Source organism: Columba livia, chromosome 3 (genome assembly GCF_036013475.1).
Source record: "Columba livia isolate bColLiv1 breed racing homer chromosome 3, bColLiv1.pat.W.v2, whole genome shotgun sequence".
In the NCBI taxonomy this organism is placed as follows: domain Eukaryota; kingdom Metazoa; phylum Chordata; class Aves; order Columbiformes; family Columbidae; genus Columba; species Columba livia.
Window position 1 is genome coordinate 63,577,681 of NC_088604.1, and position 22,184 is coordinate 63,599,864.

The window sequence follows — 22,184 nt, forward strand, 5'->3', positions numbered from 1 at the left end:
TATAGTCAAAAGTCCTAATGTCAAACTTAATAATAATGTTTATTGAAGGCAGTGAAGTGACTCACTGGCTTTTTGAAGATGGTGGGAAGAAGGCAGGACTTAAAGACACTGTACAAATAAAACAATGACACAAGTGACCGAGCTCCTCTAATCTTGCAAAGCTAGGATGTTTCCTTTCATCTCATTGAATATGTATAATGTTTATAAAGATTAATAGAAGGTGGATAAGCTCTCCGAGGTGAAAAATACACCACTTCATTCTTAAATAGTACAGGACCTATAAAGCAAACAGTGTAAATCTTTAACATCAATTTCCTGCAGAGTGTTTCAAAAATAAGGAGTAATAGCTTTTGAAAAGATCTCTCCTTAAATGCTCTGGAATGTCATTGCTGAAGTTCTTTTTTTTTTTTTTTTTTTTTTTCCTAGGCAGCTTATTAATTAGTAAAATGCGCTACTTTATGATTGCTTTTGAATATAAATAAGTCCTTTTTCCTATAAATGTTACTTTATCTTAGATTATTTCTGAAATCAATTTGTGGTGTTTGGCAATGCTTATTCCTCCTTTCCAGATACATATTTAGGTCCTTTTTTCAAATGGAGGAACTGGTACACGGTCAATGGTTTATTAAATTCCCAATTATGAGCACTTTTTGAACTCATCTGATAAATCAAGTCCTCATCTTTTATCGTCAGAAGGAGTTAAATGTTGAATCGTGTTTTCAAAAGTTGCAGTCTTCCTGAACAGAATGATTCACCACAAAATAGATCCCTTTTTTCAGATGTTAGCTCATTTGATGCAGACAGATTTGCTTAGCTAGGATGCTTATCATTATTTCAGAGTTAAATATTTTCAGCAGAGGGCAGAGCAGGGACTGATGCAAATTCATGTTTCTCTGTGGGGAGCTATTTGAGCCATAATCCTCCTCCATTCCTGCTGGTAGACACTGGCGAAAAAAATTTAGATGAGGCTTTTGTGAAAGTTGTTGCCTGCAATAGTCTGGACTCCATGACCCAGGAGGATTTGAAAAGATCTATGTTTATAAAGACTGTGCTGTCTGTCACTGGGGTGCAGGCTCTTCACATCAGTAGCCCAGCCTTTCTAAGCTGATGGAGACAAGAACATGGGTTTTATCCCGCTGTCTCCAAGGAGCGGGTAGCCTTTCCCTCTAATGAGCTGACGGACTGCCTCTGCCAGTGAGATAATGCTTGGCTCCTGTCCCAGAACAAAACTCTTCAGCCACCAGATCCTGCTCTCTTCAGCACTTCACTTCTGATTCTTTGGATTTACCAGCACAGATTTTATGGAGTAACCGTCTCTTTCCAAAACCGTTAGTGCCATGGGTCTTTTCATTGAGATGGATGTCGGCAGGTCACTCAGTCCAGTCCCTCAGTCAGAGTAGGACAGTTACTGACAGTAGGTGAGGTCAGCCCTGGCTTGCCTGACCGAGCTTCCAAAACCTGATCCAGTGCTGTGCTACCCACCTCCTGGAAGTGCTTTCCTTGCATCTAAGCTGACTCTCCCCAGCCACAAGCTGTGGCCCTTGCCCTTTCTTGTGTCAACTGGAATTGCCAAGATAAATTTAGCCCTCTAATCTTTATAACTACCCTCCAAGTAAATGTACTTCTCCCTTAGACCCACAGTTTCCAGCAGAGGCTTCTGTATTCTGTAGGGGATTATAGAACATAAGCTGTGACTGTAAGCCTAGACCAACAGTGGGATCCCTAATTCCAGGTGAGGCATCCCTGCAAAGGTCCTCCTGCTGCTTTGCTGCTTTTGGTGGTTTTCTCATCCCCACCTCTCACCCAGCTTCTCGGGGTATGTAGGGTAGTGGATGGTTCATTTTAAGGGAGTCTCAGCTGAAACGTCCCGAAAGATCACCCTGTTACATTCTTTAGGATGCACAAGTGAGGAAGTGGGGGTTTTGTACTTGTGCAAGGAGTAGACCTATCTGTTTCCTTACCAAAACCTTGGCTTTTTACGTTTGAAGTTCATTCGTGTGCCTTTCTTCCATCATATCTCCATGTTATAGACTAGAAAGTATTCAAGGAAGACACTAAAATAAAAGTTTAAATTCCAATACACCTGAATAACAGTGATTTATCCTGGAGAAGTTTTCCATCTCTCTGACAATACAGGATTTATTACATTTTATGGCATATCTCACTCATATTTGTTGACTTAAATGCTATTCATTTGAATACAAATTTATCTCTGGTTTTATCTTCATAGACTTCAGTGAAGTTATACAATGGATCTTTTTTCCCAGTAGATTGTTTCAAAACGTTTTTAGCATCCTGTATCAACCTAAAGCCTAGGACAAATATAGGACTCATTAAATGCCATTTGTCTGAGAAACAGCATAAGAAGATTGCACCATGATGTTATGTATCTGAATCTGAATATCTTTTTAGCAGCTAGGACACAGTACCAGGATGCAGGAAGCCATTTGGCAAACATAAAATTAAGCACTTAACAATTCTGTGCTTCATATTTTCCATCTGTAAAATGAGGACAGTGATATTTCTTTCTTTGAATAGCACTTTCTGATTTAATGATCTATGATTATCATTACTACTGTTGACAGTGGCATCAACTCTGTTCCGAATTGGTTATAATTAGAATGTTTAGATGAATGAAAGCAATTCCAGGGTCCTTATGCTGCAAATATTTAAGCCAGTGATTAATTTTTATGTATGTAAGTAATCGCAGTCACTTCAGTGAAGCTGCTCACATGAATAAAATTAAGCACATTTGAAGTGTTTGCAGAACCACAAATGGAAGGCTCTAAGAAACCTCAGTTTTTAAATAGAAACAGATAATAGTAGACTTGTCAAGGAAATTTCCGGGAAATTGATTTCAACTGTATGCTGTGGCATGTTGTGGAATGAGTCTTAATTTGGTTCACAAAACTTAATGTTACAGCCATTGATGATAAATATTGATTTTCAAATCACACAATATGTTTTTGCAGAAAAGTAATCCTTCGTTAAATGTTGGCTACAGCCCAAAAGTTTATTGTTAAATACGTTTTGTTAATAAGAAGCCTGACTCACTGCAGGCTGTGCTGTGAATGACTGATTACCAGGGATATCAAATGGACTTATTTCCATTCCACTGCCAGAACAGTTGTCTGCAGAGCTTGTTTAAGAAAGGATTAATTTTACTCCAAAGAAATAGTTTATGTTTTTACGTTGTAAGGATTTTGTTTTCTATAAGATGACAGCTCACTATTCAGCTTTACAAAGATAGGGAAAAAAGTCACCCAAATATGTGTTGAAAGAAATTCTCCAGTAGCGACGAAAAACCGCAGAAACATGCAGATGCGCCAGATGTGCGTCACAAGGAGGAAGTTCTGTCCCGCGGCAGCTGAGGTGCTGAGCAGCAGTGAAGCCCAGGGCAGACTGAGGTGGGGACTGGCTTGTGGCCATGGGCTGCGGTCAAATGCCCTTTGGCTGCCTCCCTGGACAGAAAACAAACGGACCCACACACAGCCGGTTACAATCTGGTAGTGGAGGAGTTCAGCTGTCGGGTGATATTTTGGTTTCCATCCTCCAGTTACCTTCCCTTTTCTTGTTTATACAGTTGATGGTTTGGATAAGGCTTCGATCACTAACTCAGATGGACCAGCCCCAGGATCCCAAACTCCCCCCTTCAAGAGGAAGGGCAAACTCTCCAGCATTGGCAAAATCTTTAAACCTTGGAAATGGCGAAAGAAGAAGACTAGTGACAAATTCAGAGAAACATCAGCAGGTATGTCTGTGGCAAATAGTAGAAAACACTGTGATGGCTTTGCAGAGTAATATTTGAAAAGCTCTTGGAGCTTGTTAGATGGCAGGGATTATTTAGGCACAGTCTTTAACATACAGAAAAAGAGTTGGATCCTCAGCCAGGAAAAACCTAACCTTGTTGAACTTCTGTCCTGAAACTATCACCAAAAATATGCAGTTTATTTATTATATATTATTTTGATGCTGATAGTGCTCTTCTTTTTTCTTAACTAAGAAACACTAGGCTTTGTATTACATATTCTCAAATGTGTTGGAAGTGTCTCTGTGTCCTTCTAATACAGTCAGTGACTTGGATTATGAACCAAACCTTGCCTTCATGGGGACAGAAGTCTGGCCTGTTCAGAGGGGACGAGCAGATGTGGCTGTGCCCAGAAGAAGAAAAAGGATCAGCTCTGCGACCACTACCTTCAAGACAGGCTGCTCTGCCACCATTGGCAATGCCTGAAGGGTGGTCTGAAATAAAATGCTGTGATTGAATTATATTCCTTCTGAAAAGAGGAAGATTGAGGGCTGGGATTCACTTAGCTAAACACAATTGCTTGGTGCCACCTGAGATGCTATGAAGGGTCCTGGCTGACCTCCCAGAAGGTTCTGTATCGTATTCGTCATCCCTGTACAGACATCTCCAAAACCCAGGGGCATCTCAAGTGGCTATAGATATCCACATTTAGGAAACTGAATGCCACCCTGCATATATATATATGTGTGTGTGTGTGTGTGTCTGTGTGTCACAGCTCTGGCCAAGCTTTCTCTGAATCCCAAACTTCTCTTTTGGGATTCAGACATTTGATGCTGTGCTTTTCTAAACTTGAGCTTAATCAGAGTCCAGGGAGCACCTATGAGCTCTTCAGATTCATTACCACAGTGCAAGCCCTCTGTCGACTGTATTCCATGGCTCTAGGCAATAAAACCAATACTAATCTCCTAAAGTGTCCTCAGTAGGCTCTCCTGAACTCTTAGGAGTATGCTGCTTGACATTTTAAACCCATAGCAACCCCTGACAATTACAGCAAGAAACTGTGTTTTTTCATTGTAACTTCTAAAACATGCTTCCTGTAAATATTAAACATGTAAATATTACACAAAAAACTAAAAGAAGTCATCCTCTCTATGGCCATCATCACTCCAGATACCAACTGAAGTTTTGGGCAATCTTTCATCCTCAAATCCTTTTCTCAGTCTGTTGGGTTGGTTTATTTTTGTTTTGTTGTTTTTATTTTATTTTATTTATTTATTTTATTTCATTTTATTTTCCTGGGTGTGCTGCAAAAAAACCCTCACTATTTCTTCTACTACTGCAATCAAAAAAATCCCCTCAGTCTGCTGTCTCCTTCATTCCTTCCAGTTTCCTGCAGCTTCCTCAGTACTTTTATCATATTGCTAGAACAAAGTTATTTCTGGTTAATAACTCCTGAATGTTCTGCAGCTACTGTTGGACAGGTATATGATTTTATATGCAGTGAATTCTCCAGAATAATCACCATTCATAAGCTGTGTATACAGAGATTCCCCAAACTGTCACAACATATTAGTATGTATTAAATTGTTATGCCATTAAATAATAATGCATGTGTCATTTTGCAGTTACTTTTTACAAGTCAATATCTGGTAAATTGATGTTAAATACAGTATTCCTTATGTTGTGTTGTCTGTCTTTAGAGGGCCTCAATCCAGTCTTACAAGCAAGAGTTTCTTCTAAAATAGAACGTGGGGTACTGGAAGGAGCTTTTATTGCTTTGTCCAGGTTTTCAATAGGCTTTTGAAATAGGTTCTTGCTACAGCCTTGCCAGGGCTGTACCATGCGGTACAAAACTCACGTGACTCCCTTATGCTAGCAACTGAAAGATGTTCATAAACAGCAAATACCACAAACATTAAAAAAAAAGATGGAGGACTAGATGTGGAAATATTTGTGCCAATGTGGGAATGATGGTTGGGATTTTTTCCTTTAGCAACATATTTTCCATGCTGTATCTCAGAAAATCTGTTCTCTGGGCACTGGTTGTATGCTTTCTGCCTAGAGGGCTTTCAAAATTAAGTAAAAACAAACAGAAAATGGCATGATCTCAAAGGTTTCTTCCCTCCACAATGTTTTGTTGTGAAGGAAAAGAAGGCAGCAGTTTGTGTCTTGGCACGAAGTAGATGCCGCTTCAAAGCTCCACTGCAAGCGTATATGCAGACAGGGAGCAGAAGGCGATTTTAGCTCTTACTAGGTCAGAGAAAAATTAAAGATCAGAATTCTCTTGGGCTTCTCTTAGAAGAGCAAAATTAAAGACTGGAGAATATCCAGAATCTCACAGCACATGGGTTTTAAGTCTCCCTGAGGTTTGTAGCTGCTAAATATCACTAAACAGTCTCTTTTGAAGGGGGTAGGAAGGGAGGGGTGGAAACTGCTTACTTGGGCAAGTAAGATTTACTCAAGTAAATGAGGGCTGCATACAGTGTGACAAATTCACACACTTGCTGACAGTTACACCTAAACTCAGGAAAAGCTTTGATTTTTTTTACTGTGGTAGAGGAAGGATTTTAACATGGGACTTTCTGAGTCTGCTGGACCATGATGTCTGAGAGTGGAGTCTACCTCACCTCATCTTCCTCAGCAGACAAGGACGGATAACCAATTGTACTCAGAGTCAGGAGTAACTTGTTTGTGTAATCAATCTCAATACATACATGTATGCTGATGGAGAAGTTATTTCCATTTTATTATTGCTTAATGTTAAAAACAGTATGTTGATATTAATGTTGAAATACTATATATATTCACACTTCTGTATATACACATGTATCTATGTATTATATATATCACAGACATATATATATTCAGATATATATATATATATGTATACACACATTATCATATACACGCATGATAGAAAATATTTGTAATAATAAGATCAGCTGGTCACTCAGCTTAAGGATGCCCACTTGATGGTGGTACAGCTAACAGTATTTATCATATAACTGTTCCAGGATAGTACTACTAATCTACTCCTGAGTGAGGAACAGGTAATAACTTGTAAGATCAGATATTGCAAAACTGATCAGCAGGAATATAGAGATAAAGTTGTGCTTATGGGAGAAGCAAATGGGTAGGATATTGTGGCAAGTTCTACTAGAACAAGGAAGAGAGGTAGGTCTGAAAAGCAAATAAAAGAAGTTTGAACTTCTTCAAGTGAAGGAGAAAGACACAGATAATGATGTCGTGACAGAGATAGTGAGAGGAGGGAGCATGCCAACCAGGACAATGGTGGAAGCACCAAACTACCATCCTCTCCCTGCACCCATCCCAGGTGTTGCAGGTAGATGATAGCTGTTTCTACCAGTTGTCTGTGCCATTAGCTCAGCAGCAGATGACCATTGCTCATAGCTACACTTCTATTGATTAGATATTTTGAACCATAAGTAGGCAATTCAACTATAATTCCTATGCTTTGGGTTATTTGTTTGTTTATCACAATTTTAATGTGGGAAATTACACCTGAAGAGGTACCTCAAATTAAATGCTTAACAGATGTCAGCATGTTTGAGAATATGACTTAATCTTCCTACACCATAAGTTGCCTGTCTATACAGTCACAATAACACCTTTGCTTATCTCACATGGGTGTCAAGGGGAAAAAACATTTTGTCTTTGGTTCACTCAGTTGCTGGGGTGATGTTTGGGAAAACTAAGAGTTTTCTGTTCAAATGAAAATTTAGGTTGTTCCTCAGATGAGGTTTGGGCCCCAGGTTGAAAGGTAAAGTTAAAATTTATGCAAAGAAACCCTTCCTTAAACACAGTGCAGTCTTTATCCTAAACAAGGCAGGGATGGCAAAAGTAAAATATATAACAAGCAAATGAAAGCTGTATCATCTGCACACTCATCAGCCTTCATTGAAGCATTTCCTGACTTCTGAATACTTGACTTGGTAGCTCTCTTATTTTAAGAGAGTTTACTGAAACGTAGCAGTAGTCAAATGTGATTGGCTCAACCAGGTAGTTTGAGACCTTTAAAGCTCAGTGCAATTGGGCTGTGATAATCAAAATACTCAACTGTGTAAATGTGAACTGTAATAAGCAGAAAAATTATAAATTATAATAAATATAATAAACTATAATGATGAACCCACCCAGGCTAAATAGCACCCAGGTTCATAAAGACAGGCTACTCATTCCTTTTATACAAGGGGACATATTTTTGGTCACTTTGTTTTAAATGAAAATTCTGACTTTGTAGGAATTAAAATTATGATACTCATAGTGAATACTAGCATGATTTCTAACGTTCCTTCCATGGGCCCAATAATATTTTAAATAAAGTATCTCTTCAAGCTGAAGTAACTAAGCATAATCAGTTTAAATAAAAGTATCACTCATGGCTAGCATTTTAGATGATGAAGGATTGGGACGTAAGCTGCTTATCTTTTCATAAATTTTCTCATCTGTGAAACTGAGATAGTTATGTCTAAGGTATGTTATGAAACCTGTGTAATGTTGATAAAATGCTTTGAGGTCTTCCAGTAAAAGTGTAAGGAGTTAATGTCTCTTAATGCCAATTGACATTTTCCATGATAATTAGTTCATAGCATCATAGAAAGTTTGGGTTGGAAGGGACCTTCATGTGAATATATATGTTCACCTACATGAAAAACTCTTTGCAAGAATAGGGCATGCTCCTGTGCTTTGTTTGCCATGCTGATAACACGTGTGATGCACAGCTGCAAGGCATATATATCTTAAGAAGCCATGAGGAAAAACTGGAAGAACTCCTGCATAATTTTGGATAGGGACCCAAGGCAGCCTAACGTTACCTGAGTTCAAGCTACCACACTGTCCCCAAGGAGGCAGATTTAGAGAGAGGGTCTGCAGCCACATTCATGTGATCCTTTGTATTGTCAAATGTGATTTGAATGCTGTGGAGGTTTGACCTTTAACAGACAGATCCCACAAAGTACCTGAGTTTATAAATACAGACCTAATGCCACCTTACATGTTCTTGTGCCAGTGCTGTTTGCATTTATGAGCTGTTGATCTCGCAGTCTCAGGTAGCTTGAGCTGGGCTGGTCAAAATGCTTACTGCCCTCAGTTCTTCTGCCAGGAGTCCATGCTCTTTTGGCAGGGATGTACATCCCTTATGGGGCATTTGATGATGCCCTTCACTTTGCAGAGTGAGAAATAAACCCAGTGCTGTAAATCTGAGAGGTGCGGAATCTGCTTCATCTTCTGTTCAACCACCCCCTTCTCTGGTGAGGAGGAGCGGGAAGCTGTGAGCAATGATGCCTTCAGGCAGCTGAGTTCTGCCAGCCTGGGTGAAAATCAGCAGCCAGGGTTACCTGCTGTGGAGAGGGATGTTTATTAGCTGCTATCCATGGAAGGTAAGTTTCTCAGAAGCACCAAACTGTCTCTCTCGGTGCCCTCATAGGAGCCATCACTTCATATGGCTGTTCGCTCCAACTGGGCTGGTACAAGTGAGGTTGACAATGCTTTTTAAAATCATAGAACAGTTTGGGTTGGAAGGGACCTTCAAAAGTCATCTAGTCCAACCTCCTGCAATGAGCAGGGACATACTCAACTAGATCGGGTTGCTCAGAGCCCTGTCCAGCCTCACCTGGAATGTCTCCAGAGATGGGGCATCTACCACCTCTCTGGGCAACCTGTGCTAGCGTTTCACCAACCTCATTGTAAAAAATTTCTTCCTCATGTCTAGTCTGAATCGCCCGTCTTTTAGTTTAAAACGATTACCCCTTGTCTTATCACAACAGGCCCTGCTAAAAAGTCTGTCCCTGTCTTACTTATAGGCCTCTTTTAAGTACTGAAAGGTCACAACAGGGTCTCCCTGAAGCCTTCTCCAGGCTGAACAACCCCAACTCTCACAGCCTATCCTAACAGGAGCGGTGATCTCTATTTAATCTACATACAGCAATTAGACTGGCCATAGAGAGTAACTGGATTATGGGAGTGTTTGAATTAGTCAATGAGATAAATAACCCTATCCCATAGCATTAATAGGATGAAGTCCAGCACAGCTGAAGCTTTTGGCACATGCCCACAGCTTGAACTCCAAACATCACTTGCATTTTGATGTCCATATGCACACAGAATCAGGATGGGAGATTAGCTTTTCCTAACAGTGAAGACAGGATTTTACAAGTGATACTCATATTTTATGGACTGTGCACCATGGTTCCCTGGATCGTTAAAGTGGCCTACCAGATCACTGACCACAACTGAATTGGTTTGGCGGTGGGATGCATTGGAGAGTTATTCTACTATGCCATCTGTAAATGCTTTTACATATAAAACTATTTAGCATTTTTTTCCCATGGGAAATAAATATAATAATTAAAATGCTTCATGTCAGTCTTTTTTTGTGGTTTTTTCTGCTTTTTTTTTTTTTTTTTTAACCTAAAAACAGGATACTGCATTTTTTTTCCATGAAAGCCAACCAGCCTGGATGAGGATATTATTCCCTTTTAGAACAGAACTTCCTAGCTTCTAAGGTTATTTTTTCCCTTTGAAACAGTTTGTGTGTCATAAAGGCTACCCTGTGAGTTGCTTCCACTGAGCAGAATTTGTCTCTCCCAACTCAAAAACATCTACAAAGCAGATGGAGGTGTCTCCAGGTGAGCTAATGACCCCAGTCAGTGGTAAAGAGGTGCTTTTACATATGAAGTACCTGTGCTAGGATGAGTTCAGTTTCACTCTGGAAGTACCTCTTTCCACTGACTGTAAAGGAAGCCTCATGGTGCCTCTCCCCGCTGAAGGCTGGCGCTCTTCTGTGCCTGAAATCGTAGGAGGTTATTTCCAGAGGGCGTTCGTGAGAACTCGGACTACTTCTGCAGAATCAGAGGAAACGAGATTTCTCAGGGTTTCTTTAAAATAGAAGTATTTTTCTAAATTTTTTACAAGCATCAGCAGTATGAGAATAAATCTGTTCATAACTGTGCTTTTTCTTTAGTGTTGGAAAGGAAGATTTCGACAAGACAAAGCAGAGAGGAGCTGATAAGAAGGGGAGTACTGAAGGAAATGCCTGAGCAAGGTGATAACGTGTTACCTAGAACTTAGCTCCTAAGTGCTAAACCTGGATGATAAAACCACTATTACACTGTTTCTGTATAGTATAAATAGGTATGAGGAGACAAAACTGAGGAGTGTGAGAGGTAATTTGGGCCAGCTGACAAAAAACTAAACTTGTAGTTAAGAGATTTGTGTTCTGGAACTGCTTATGCCATAGGTGCACCATTTGGCTTCTGGTCATATCCTGAAGTATTTTGATGCTCCCTGTGAATAGTGTGACTCCTGTCGTTCCTACTTATTGTTTGCCAGAATTTTTTAAGTTAATGATTAACCTGTTTTTTGAGTCAAAGTCTGCTGTCTAAAGCAACTGAAAAATAATATGAGATGTTTTGGCTGAAAAATTAGAGGCTTCAGGACTCCCAGGAAAATCACTAGCATCTATTTCAGGTACAAAAAAGTACCAGTGCTGGGATCATAGAGATCCCACCACTGTCACACCGACCACATTCACAAATGACACAAACTTAAAAATGTGGGGAAGATACCACTTGTTTCAGAATGCTATAAGGTTTATTAAGTGGTATCAACCAGAATGTGTGTTTCTAAAAGCATGAGTAAACAATGTTATCACCCCTTTTTTACATCTGATTATGATTCTAGTGGTATTCTGATATTCTTGATCTTCTATAAATCTAGATCAAATAAAAGCCAAGTGAGTAAAATAATTTTCTGTAGCTTAAAATTAAACCATTCATCATTTTATCAGGGAGTCGGAGAACTTCACGATTTCCAAAAATATTTTTCTCCTAGAAATTATGTGACTCTACCTGAGCTGAAGATTCATGGAAGTATCAATGTGTATAGTTCATAGTGTACACATTGATATTTAGAAGTAAAGAGCTTGTTTGTCAACATGTGATATCACTTGTCTTTACAGTGTTTTGCTAATGACCAGGCTATGGCATTCAGCATAGCTGGCTTCTGAATTTGTCTTTACCACTGTCTTTGACTTAAAACAAGAAATGCAAACTCTCCATACCTCAGTTTGTCCCTCTGTTAATTTGTTACTTTTTTTTTTTTTTTTTTTGCTACATGCTTTACTGGGGAACCTTGTGACTTTGTCCACTGATGGTTGTAAATTGCATTTAGACAACTGGCACAGTTAATGAAATGTGTTAACATTTCAGGTTGGTTACGAACACTCTGAACGTAAATGCAATCTTTTGTGCTAAAAGCATGTATGCTTTGGTCATCAGTGTCCTTGCCCCTCTATTCTACTCTTAAAGGGGGATGGGACTTTGGATCCCTTACACAGATGGAGCAAAGTGAGAAATGGATGCAAAGATGGACAACTTTCTCTCCTTCCTCCTGCCTTAAGACATCCACCAATCTGGTCCGTGTTGCCTTCATCACGTTGTACTTCCTGTCTGATGAAAATTATAGTTTTTGAGGAACAGTTTGAAAGAATACAGGATTGGTTTGAAGGTGCTAGAGCAAAAGAGATACAGAAAAGGTGGTGGTTGAGCAGTGTCAAGGTAGTTAGAAGGAATAACTGTGGAGGTGGAAGCTAGATGGGGAAATTGCATGGAACCTTGAAATGTAAGAGGTGAGAAATGTGAAGTGACTGTTTCACATGGGACAAAGAAGAAAGTGGAAAGTGCCACTTGGAGGCAGGAGGTGTTTGCAGAGCCCTGACACGGATAAGAGGTGGGAATGCCACACATGGAGGCAGAGAGGGGAGAATGGATTTATGAACGTCTGGAAGAAAGGAGCTAAAGAAATTGAATGTTGCAGTAAGGTGAGAGGAAACCTTGTGCAACTCTCAGCTTCGTGAATGAGACAAGGTTAAGAAGGCAGAACTTAATTTTTACACATCAAGTTGACATTACTGCGTGGGTGAGAATGAAACCATCAACTTAACCCATGGAGTAGCCCAGCGTGGTAATAGAGAAGTGCATAATTGTGTTGAAACCAGGGAACTGTCAAACATCCAGGTCTCATAGCACACAGCAAGGAAGAGGAGGAGAAGAAGAGAGTGGAATTACCACAGTTAATGAAGAAACAATGTGAGGAACCAGAAGGGATCAGGTAGATTTGCATATTTTTTTTGATGGACAGGAAGAGGTGGAACAGAGAACTGAAATCAGTAAACAAGGGCAAGAGAGAAAGCTATGAGCCAGCAAGAGTAAGTAGCATTTTTCAGGAATGGTGAGACAACAGGGAAGAGAAACAGGTTTTTTTCAGGATTAAAAAAATCCTCATAACTGAGACAGTCTGGGTGAGTAAAACATCATCAGAGCTGGGAAAAAAATTGACTTCCAGAATTTTAAAAAGGTGTGATATGTGACACAGGAAGACCTCCTCTTGGTTCTGAAGACTGGATAATGACTTTGAGACCTATTTTATTCATTAACTGGGCACACATATTCTAAGAATTTGCCCGAATTCCTGGCTGATTTACCTACTGGGATGCACCACAGTAGTCCTGCAACTCTGTCCCCCAACTGTCCAGATTTGGAGCCTGTTGGAACGCATCACATCTCCAATGTTGGCCATGCACACTTTGCTGTGTATTAAAACGAGATGCAGGGAGGAAGAGAATGGGATGTTAATGTGTAAAGACATGAAGCTGGACCTGAAAACCCACATACACCTCCAGGCCCTCTACAGCAAAGGTGTCCACTCAAAAGAATGTGGAAGCCTATAGAGTTCCTTTACAGCGTTGACTTTTCAGAGCAGATCTGCAGCCTGATCTTTCACATTCCAGTAAGTCTTTCTGCTTTGCTTCCATGGAAACTTGAAAGCAAAGGGATGCTCTGTGTTGTAAATAGGTGCTAAGGAAGTGGTTAAACTAGACAATAGCATTTAAATTTTCATTTCAGATGGTGATGTAACAGTAAATTTTGAAACCTCAAATGGACACACCGTAGCCATTGGTGAAGAAACTATACAGGAAGAAAATGTGGTAAAAGCCACTGGAGATAATGGTGCTTCACCAGAGAAAGCATCAGCATTGGAAGGAAAACAAGAAGATCAAAAAGGTAAATCAACACATTCTTTGCAAATTGTTTTTCATCTACTTAAAATACTAACATGTTCTCCCATTAGCACCAATACATGCTGTGAGTCCTGTTCTGCCACAAGGATGCCAGCAGAACCTGTCAAGAAGACAAAACTTGTGAAACATCAGTATTTTGTCACTGGTAGGCATGCCTTTTACTGCAGCTGTTAATAAGGTCTGAGCATGAAAATGTGTGCAGGAATTTTCAGTTTCTAAATTCAATGCGAGCCTTTCCTTGTAGCCATGGGCAAGCTTTGGTTTCAGGTTTTCCTTTTGTGAAAGAAGACGCTAAGTGAATATGCATCACCTTGCAATATAATTGTAGAGGTGGCTTATGGGTCGAAAGTTCGAAGTGTTTAAGCCACTTAAAAACCATGTATCATTTTAAAAGTAATTTCAGCAACTCATTCCTATTGGTTTTCATTAAATCTTAATTACTTGCAGTTCAGCTCTTCAGAAATATTCAAGAGGCTACATCACTGCCGCAAACTGAACCTAGGTAATTTATGGAGAATTTACTTAATGACTATAGGGTTTTCCATAGATGAATTGCAGTAAATACTGCTCAATATTTAGCAGTCCCAAAGTCCATATTAATTTTGCTACCTTTACTCAGATCTACCTTGTCAACAAGAGTTTGACTGAGTAATAAAAAAAATAAAAATTAATGCAGAATCACAGGATTTTAAACAGTTTTGTTTTGTTTCTCTAGCCTCTTGAATAATGCATCACTTCCATTCCCTGTCAAAAAGTCTTCTTAAATGCTATTCCATTTATTGGATTTTCCTAGAGGAAAGAGCAAGGATACAAAAGATCAAGAACTTCATGTCTGGCTGTGAGACTGAGCAGCCTTTCCAATGTCTTCTGGTAACCTCTGCCTAGTGATGGATGAGCCTCTGGAAGTTGAGAGGGTCAGTTTGGCTAATACAAAAATTTGAATTCTTCTCTGAGCTGTGTAAATCACTTGACTATGTAAAAAGTAGCTGGATGTCCAAGGAGAACTGCATTTCTTATGAGATTTCTAGTACTTCCTGTCTCCCAACAAGGCAGAAATACAAGATTAGCCTTTTTCATGACATTTAAATACATCTGTCTTTTGGTGCCAACTAAAACCAGATGTGTAGTGGGCCAGGGGAAAAAAGTTATAAAAGACATGGAAAACTGCTTTAAAATGGTTCAGGTTAACTTTGGGGGTTAGATCAGACTAGTTATTGTTTTACACATCCCTAAGTGCAGACTTTTGGAACTGTCAGATCTTGGAATTTTTCCTAAGGTGCAGGGTTGGTTTTTTTTTTTTTAGAAATACACATTTCTAACTATGTTGAAATCCCCTCTAGCTGACCTTGCAGAACGTAGAACTCCAGTGAAGCAGGAAAGGTTCAATTTCTCTTTCAGACACATTATTACATTCTACACTCCCTATATATTGTGTTGACCTTGCAGGGAGAAATTAAAAATTATTGCTGTACAGGAGTAGACTCAATACAGAAGAATGTATAGCTGTCACTCCAGTCCCTCTCAGAAAATAAAGTATATATGGAAGAGGAAGAAGAAGAAAAACAAAAAATGAGCAAACTTGACATCTAGGATTTGTAGAATGTCCATATGACCATACAGAAGACGCAAAACACTTCAAGTATACTTTCCTCTTACATCTAAACATGACATTTTTCTATGCATAAACAACTTGACTCCCCTGAAAAATAACAAGGTAGATTTATTGCAGGGGAATAGTCTGCCCAAAAAAAGGCATTAAGAATCAGTTCCATACATCAGCAATGGTATTACATAGTGCAAATCTAGTACAACTCACTGGATAGTCATTGTGAATACACTTCAGTTATTCTTTGTAGCACATTAAGCAAGAAGATGAGCCAGTCTGTTGAGAGTCAGTGAAAGAGTGAAACCCACTGCATCTCACAGATGCATCTCACCTGACAGATTAATCCTCAGTGATTTTTAATGGCAGATGCAGTAGATTGGCATTACACCCACACCCACTGGCAGAGCAAGGAATTGACAACTGCAGAGTGGAGGTTTGCTAATGCTCACAGTGTGACAAAATCAGAGCTGAAGCAGGAATACCCAGGTCACTGTCTTCTGCTCAGACCATAAAACATGCTGGTGTATCAGATCACAACCCTCCATCATGAGAACCAAGATAGGTGGAGAGAATATTTGCTGGACAATCAGGAGTAATGGATGCAAGGAGTTCATCTTTATAAAGGCTGATGGTAGGCTTTTTAGAGTCAGGACCTCTGATGTGTAAATCTGGAAGGAAGTTATGTACACTTTCCATGTTTGTAAGACCTGAAGACAGGATTAATTCTTGCTGCTTAGTAGCACGGTGTGCTGCAGTTCCAACTTTGGCTGAATCAAAATGTTCCAAAAAATGCGTCTCTGCCCCTGAAAGTAATAAGGTTATTTTAAAATGCTCTTATGAAATGGTGGTGGTCTTTACTTGCTCTGTTGTTCAAGTCGGTCTGGAAAATTGCCTTCTCATATAAATATGATGATGACTGCTGGATCTGGAAACTTAAAAAGAACAAGTGATACAGGCACATTGTGATAATATGGTGAGAGCTGGCAGCAACACGTGGTAGAATGTGGAATATGTTAGGACTTAAAAGAAATTAAAGGAAAAAAGTTGTTTCAGCTTGAGCCGCAGAAGTACAGTATCAACAGGGCAAACAATAGGCTCAGCCATGCAATGTAAAACTGAGTTAAGCAGAAGTGAGTGAAGAAGACAACCTCTGAAAACTGTTCCCTGTGCTGCCAGAGAGTTCCAAAAACCATGTACCCATCTGCTGCCTGTCAGCTCACAGGTGCCTTTCGTATTTGGTGAAAAAATTCCCTTTGGCAATATAATAGTGTAACTGTTACTGTTTGTATTAATGATGAGATGTCAGTCATCTAAGTGGGGTGTTTCAAAGGAAATTTCTCCTTTATGGCAGGATAATAAGAAGCTGGTGACAGTTATAGAGGTAATTGATGGATAAAGCTTTACTGATGAGAAATCAGAGAAATCTTTTTCCTAGAGCATTTATTCACATTATGTTTGGACTGGGTAGAGTTCTGAATTATTTCGTTTTGTTTTGACTAAGAGAAATCATTAGCATCCTTTGCAGAAAACGAAGACCTAAACTCTAGCCATTCTCTGCGAGCACCCTGGGAGCGATACAGAGCAGCGAGTGGACAGGCAGCATGTCAAAGTACCCCCGGGCTGTCTGGGCAGCAGACCTGACTTTACCATCCTGCTGGGGCTCTGATCTGTGGCACTTACCTGCAGTAGCCCCAGCAGACCCCAGTGCTCCCGGTGAGTGGGATATGAACGTTGCAAAGGAGATCGAAGGAGTCTCTCTGCCTCCTGCCCCCTGCAGCAGTGTTGGAGAAGATCAAAAGCCACAGCAGTAGAATAGGTGTCAAAATTGTTGCTATTTGCCTCCCTCAGTATAGCATAGCATGCTGACACAGCATGCGTGCTGCACGATGTAAAACCTCCCAGTACTGTATCAGAGCTGCTTTCCTCCTTTCCACCCTCCCAGGAGGTCTCTGGCACACAGATGTTCAGCTTATAAACTTAGGTCTTACTCATTTTTATCATAGTAAGCTAAATATTTTCATGATTCTGGTAGATACTTCCACATTTCATTGTTAGCTTGGGCTTGAAGAAGTGAAAGGCTCAGTAACCATTAGCAAGATACTGCCTGGAAAAATGTAAGAAGTTTCATTTTGCGTACCATCAGTCAGGTGCGGGAGATGCTGTTCTGACAAATAGTTGCATTGCAGGAAGCCAGAGCTCTGTTGTGGGTGCTGTGGGTGACATGGAGGATAGGCTTCTGAAATATTCCTATGCCATTTGTAGCAGACTGATCCTCTCAGGTTGTCCGACAGTGAAGGAAACAATATATAGTCCTGTTTCCAAATGAATTAATAAGATACATGCATGTAGTGTTCCTCCCCCCTTCCCAGGATAACTCTAATCTGAGATCTGGCAAAGTTTCCAGATCTTAGTATGTTTGGTTCAGGTGTTCTTCGTCTATACCTTATCTGCTCTCCCTTAAATCTGCCCTTAAATGTAATATTTTGTTTTTCTCATGGGTAACAAAAAAAAAAAAAAAAGGTTGGAGGCACAAGCTCTGGTCTTATGAGAATGCATTGTTGCTGACCAATGCTTTAGTTTGTCTACCAAGGAATGCTCTTCAAAGTTTAAATTTGCTAGGCCCCTTTTCTCAGAGGTCTTTGCTTTATTTTCTTGAAGTGGAACAAAATCTGTTGAATTTAAGATAACAAACCTCATCTTCCAGGGTCCCAGACAAGAGACTGCTTTCTCTCAGAAGCCTAATCCTGCAAACCTCTCACTGTGAGAGTAGAAGGAAGACTTTCTTTGCTCTTGTGTGCCTAGCTGGCTTCCTACACTCCTGAACTCTGTAGATCATCGATATGAGCACCATACATAAAAGGGCTTTTTTTTTTCCCTGACTTTGAAGGAATCACTTACTCCAGCTGAGTTATTTGCTGGCTAAAACTGGTTCTTCTAAGAATAGTATATCTTCAATTCATCACCTGAACTATGTAAATGAGGCTGAATCCAAATCTTCTTAAAAGGAAAGCTACTCTAGATAAAGCTGTATTTGGGCAGAGACTGTTCACTAAGTCAGCCAGGCTGGCTTGTGCCAGCAGGCTGACGTTAGAGGCATGGGCTTTCACCCTCAAAAGTTGAGTGGCAGAGGAAAGCTCCTGATTTGTAAAGGTATTTCTTTCTTTGTTTTATAGGAAAGAAATTCTGATGTGGCTCCAGAAATAAGAACATAGATGTGATTTTAATGAACTGACAATTGAATTATTTGAGCATATCTATTACTGAAAGTGTAAGGGAATGTGGAAGCCTACATGCCTTTCACTTTTCAAGTCTTCCATAGACCAAGAAATGGTTTAAGTATGCAGCTGACAGAGAAGATATTTTAAGTATTCTCTCTTGATTTAACAGCTTACTTATTATGTAAAAGTTGGACAGTTGGTAATGTACAATGACAGTCAGTGAGGTTTTTTCCCCCCTTTTTTTAAAATCTTGGAACCAATGCAAAGTATCTCGATATGGTTGCTTTAGGTCAGATGTTATACCTGTTCCTTCCTCCCCTCTTGTGTTTTCTACACTGTCTCTTGTTACAAGACCTCTTGCACATGGTGCTGTTGAAATCATAGAGTAAGTAAGGTCTGGAAATCTGCAGGCATACAGATCTGCTCATCCATCTTCAAGAAAGACGAATTCAAAACTGCAGAGAGAGCTGCAAAAAGCATCATGAGACAGCTGTTCTTGTTCAGCCTAGCACAACAGAGCCTGGGAGAGCCTGGGTGTGTTTGATGAATGTAACAAGTTGGTATATAGCCAGGAGAAAGCATGGCTAAAGGACAATGCTGGCACAAGTAGAAAGGAATAAACAGTGGCTTGAAATACATTTAGACTGGAAATTAAAGGAAGCTTTCTAACAATTAGAATGGGTCTTTTCTTGAACAGAATTTTAGTAGCAATAGCAGGAACAAAAACAGGAGCTGGTTAAATCTGAACTTTGTGAAAGGATTTGTATGAGTTGACCACCTGCATCAGCCCAGTCAATGAGTCAGAAAAAGAGACAAAAGACACCTTGTCTTGCCCTGTGTCCCATGTTTCTGAATGACAGCTTCCTGGGTTTTGATTAATCAAAACACAGCTCTCTGTGTAGGCTGGAAAGGAAACTCAGGATTCTCAAAACTCTTATTGAGTTTCATTTTGCAGGGAGTCATCCTGCAAAAGACGACAAGTCATATGTTATTTCCAACTTTCGTTTTACATAATGTTACTCCAATGAGTTGTGCTCATCTTGCAGGAGAAGGGTGCTTTGCAGTTGATGTAGATTATATGCTTCTACTGCAGCACTGCTGGTTTTCTGTGAGCTAGCTTCATGTCACTGATCTAGCTGTAGAAACAAAAATAATAGCACTGTATGATAAACTCCTGAGGTGGGAAGGCTTTGGCCTTCAGTTCCTTAGAAGTTCATGAAAGTAAGGAAAAAATTCTTGTATTATACAACCCAGTCATGTATGCCCTCTGAAATTATGCTCAGAATTTTTGAAGGTCCATTTGGTCCAGAGTTTGCAAAAGGTCCCACATTCCAAAGCCATCTGATTTTCCAGTGCATGTGGCACACTAACATCTCTCTGAAAGTGTTTGAGACTTGATGAGTCCCCACAAGAGCTGTTGAATACTGAGTACTTTGCAACCCTGACCATCATTTAGGTGCTTACATGAGAACACAGCTTTCTTAAGAGTCTGGCCCTGATCTCAATTTCTGGCAACAAGAAAATCTGGTCTCAAAGTGATTTTTCTTGAAAATCTGGCCTTTGGAAAATTTATTCTAAACATAAACATATTATTGATCCAAATGCTTAATGAGACATTAACATTTGTTTTGCTTTCCTGTTTAAAGAGTAATTTATAGGCAGATTGCTTTTACAGCAGATGTCTTGATCAAGGCGGCAGTGAATAGGAGATATTCCTATCCGATGGTCTTTTGGAGAACTTTTGTTAAAAGGTCAGTTCATGATGAACAGATGTCTACACTAAGAAAAACAACAGCAATAAAAATACATTGCAGCTGGTACTGAGGTACCTGGGGGATCGGGTTGAACAAACAGATGGGTCTGAGCTGATTCAGATGCCTCCCTGTTTTGGCAAAAGATGCAAAAGAAAGAGCAGGCATGAAGACCAAGGGCCCATATTCAACCAGAATCAAGTTAGGGAGGTAAAATTACAACGTAATTGTATCTTGAGCCATTTGCAGACATTAAACCATCCCTGACACTGTTCAGGATCAAGCCAGTGTTGCCATTATTAGTTATTAGTGTTACTACAGTACTTACGTATACACCAGGAATTTATTGTAGTGTCTTACATAAATGGAGAAAACAACAAAAAAGTTCCTATGGACTTGCAGTAAAACTAAACTGTAGTTAGGCACTGAAAAACAAGAGAGGACTAGACCAGGATAACAAGCACAATGCTGACAGCCTAAAAATTGTCATCTTTGGCATCACAGCAGAGGAGAATTTGAGGGAGGACAGGCAGTGAATGTTCACAAAGCCTGAGGGACAGCAGAGGAAAAGTAATGAAAAGTATCTGCTTCAAAACTTGGCTTGTTTCTGTCAAAAGCTGGTATAACGGATGGGTCAGGTAGGAGCTGGAAATCTGTATCTCAAGAGTAAATGAGAAACAATAGTTTGGGCAAGATCAGATTGACACTGAGAGCAGTCAAGTTTACATCGGATGAGATAAAAGAAGGTGAAGCTAACAAAGTTTAAAATGACAAGGCTAGTAAGACACCAAGAGAGACGATATGGTCAAAGGCCAAAGGTCTTCACCACAGCTCTCCTCTTGGCTGTGAGCAAAAGGAAGATTCATAGGTCAAGGCCAACAAAGGACATGTACATAATGAAGGGGCAGTCAAGACTCTATGAGAGCTGTAGCTACCTGAGGAGATAGGATGTTGCTGTGCAGAAAGAGTCTGCCAGTGTTTGGTATGATGTACATAACAGTATGGAAAGAACTGTCCTAGATAAAGATACCCCAGTGATGGCAAGGTATTTTGGTTAAAATCAATGTTATGTAAGTTGCCAGTTTTAATCACAACTGAATTCTGCAAGCAAGAACTTTTATGTGGGTTAACTATTCCAGTTTTGCTTTTAATTTATAGTTTTTAGTTATTTCTCTAAAGAAAATTTGAAAACTTTTAGTTGGTTGTCACTAAGATGTGTTGATTTGCAACTAAGTAAAGCTTTAGCCTTATGTTTTGTACTTTTTTCCTGGTTCAGAGGATAAATTCCAATACACATGTTTTAATCAGTTCTGTAGCTTGATATAGATTGACTGAGATTCTAAATAATTGCACTGTATTACTTTAGAATGTGATGAATGCTGTATTTCTTTCTCCTAGATTATAATTTTCTTTTTAATATATTCTCTACTAATATGACTGGAAACAAAACACAGCAACGGTGTATAAGCACACAAGATTTAAATTCTTTCTTATTAGTAAATAAAATTTTAACGTGCTAGACCCATAAGTAAGAGGTATTTCAAAGAATTTTTTACACCTAAAATTCTTTCTGATCATCGTGTCCTTCAAGATCTTCACAATACAAAATCTTATCTTCTCTTGCCATGTTTGTTGTTAATGGAATTAAAATCTTAAAATGTCCTGCTTTTTCAGAATTAAATCAGTTTTTCAACTTCAAATGAAGGTAGGTAGAATTTTGCAAGGAGATGCTTTTCCTGTAAAAGAAGAGAACAAAATATAA

The 22,184-nt window shown here is 39.5% G+C and overlaps 1 protein-coding gene across 7 annotated transcripts in view; it reads left to right on the top strand.

The window, feature by feature from the left end:
* PHACTR2 (phosphatase and actin regulator 2) overlaps positions 1 to 22,184 on the top strand; it is a 142,078-nt gene that overhangs the window by 89,364 nt on the left and 30,530 nt on the right. For all 7 annotated transcript variants that reach the window (XM_065057243.1, XM_021294783.2, XM_005507722.4 and 4 more), the window contains exons 2-4: positions 3,584 to 3,751; positions 10,731 to 10,811; positions 13,672 to 13,830. In XM_065057243.1, the coding sequence (XP_064913315.1) occupies positions 10,799 to 10,811; positions 13,672 to 13,830 (172 nt within the window). In that variant the 5' untranslated portion in view covers positions 3,584 to 3,751; positions 10,731 to 10,798. The remainder of the gene's footprint in view (positions 1 to 3,583; positions 3,752 to 10,730; positions 10,812 to 13,671; positions 13,831 to 22,184) is intronic.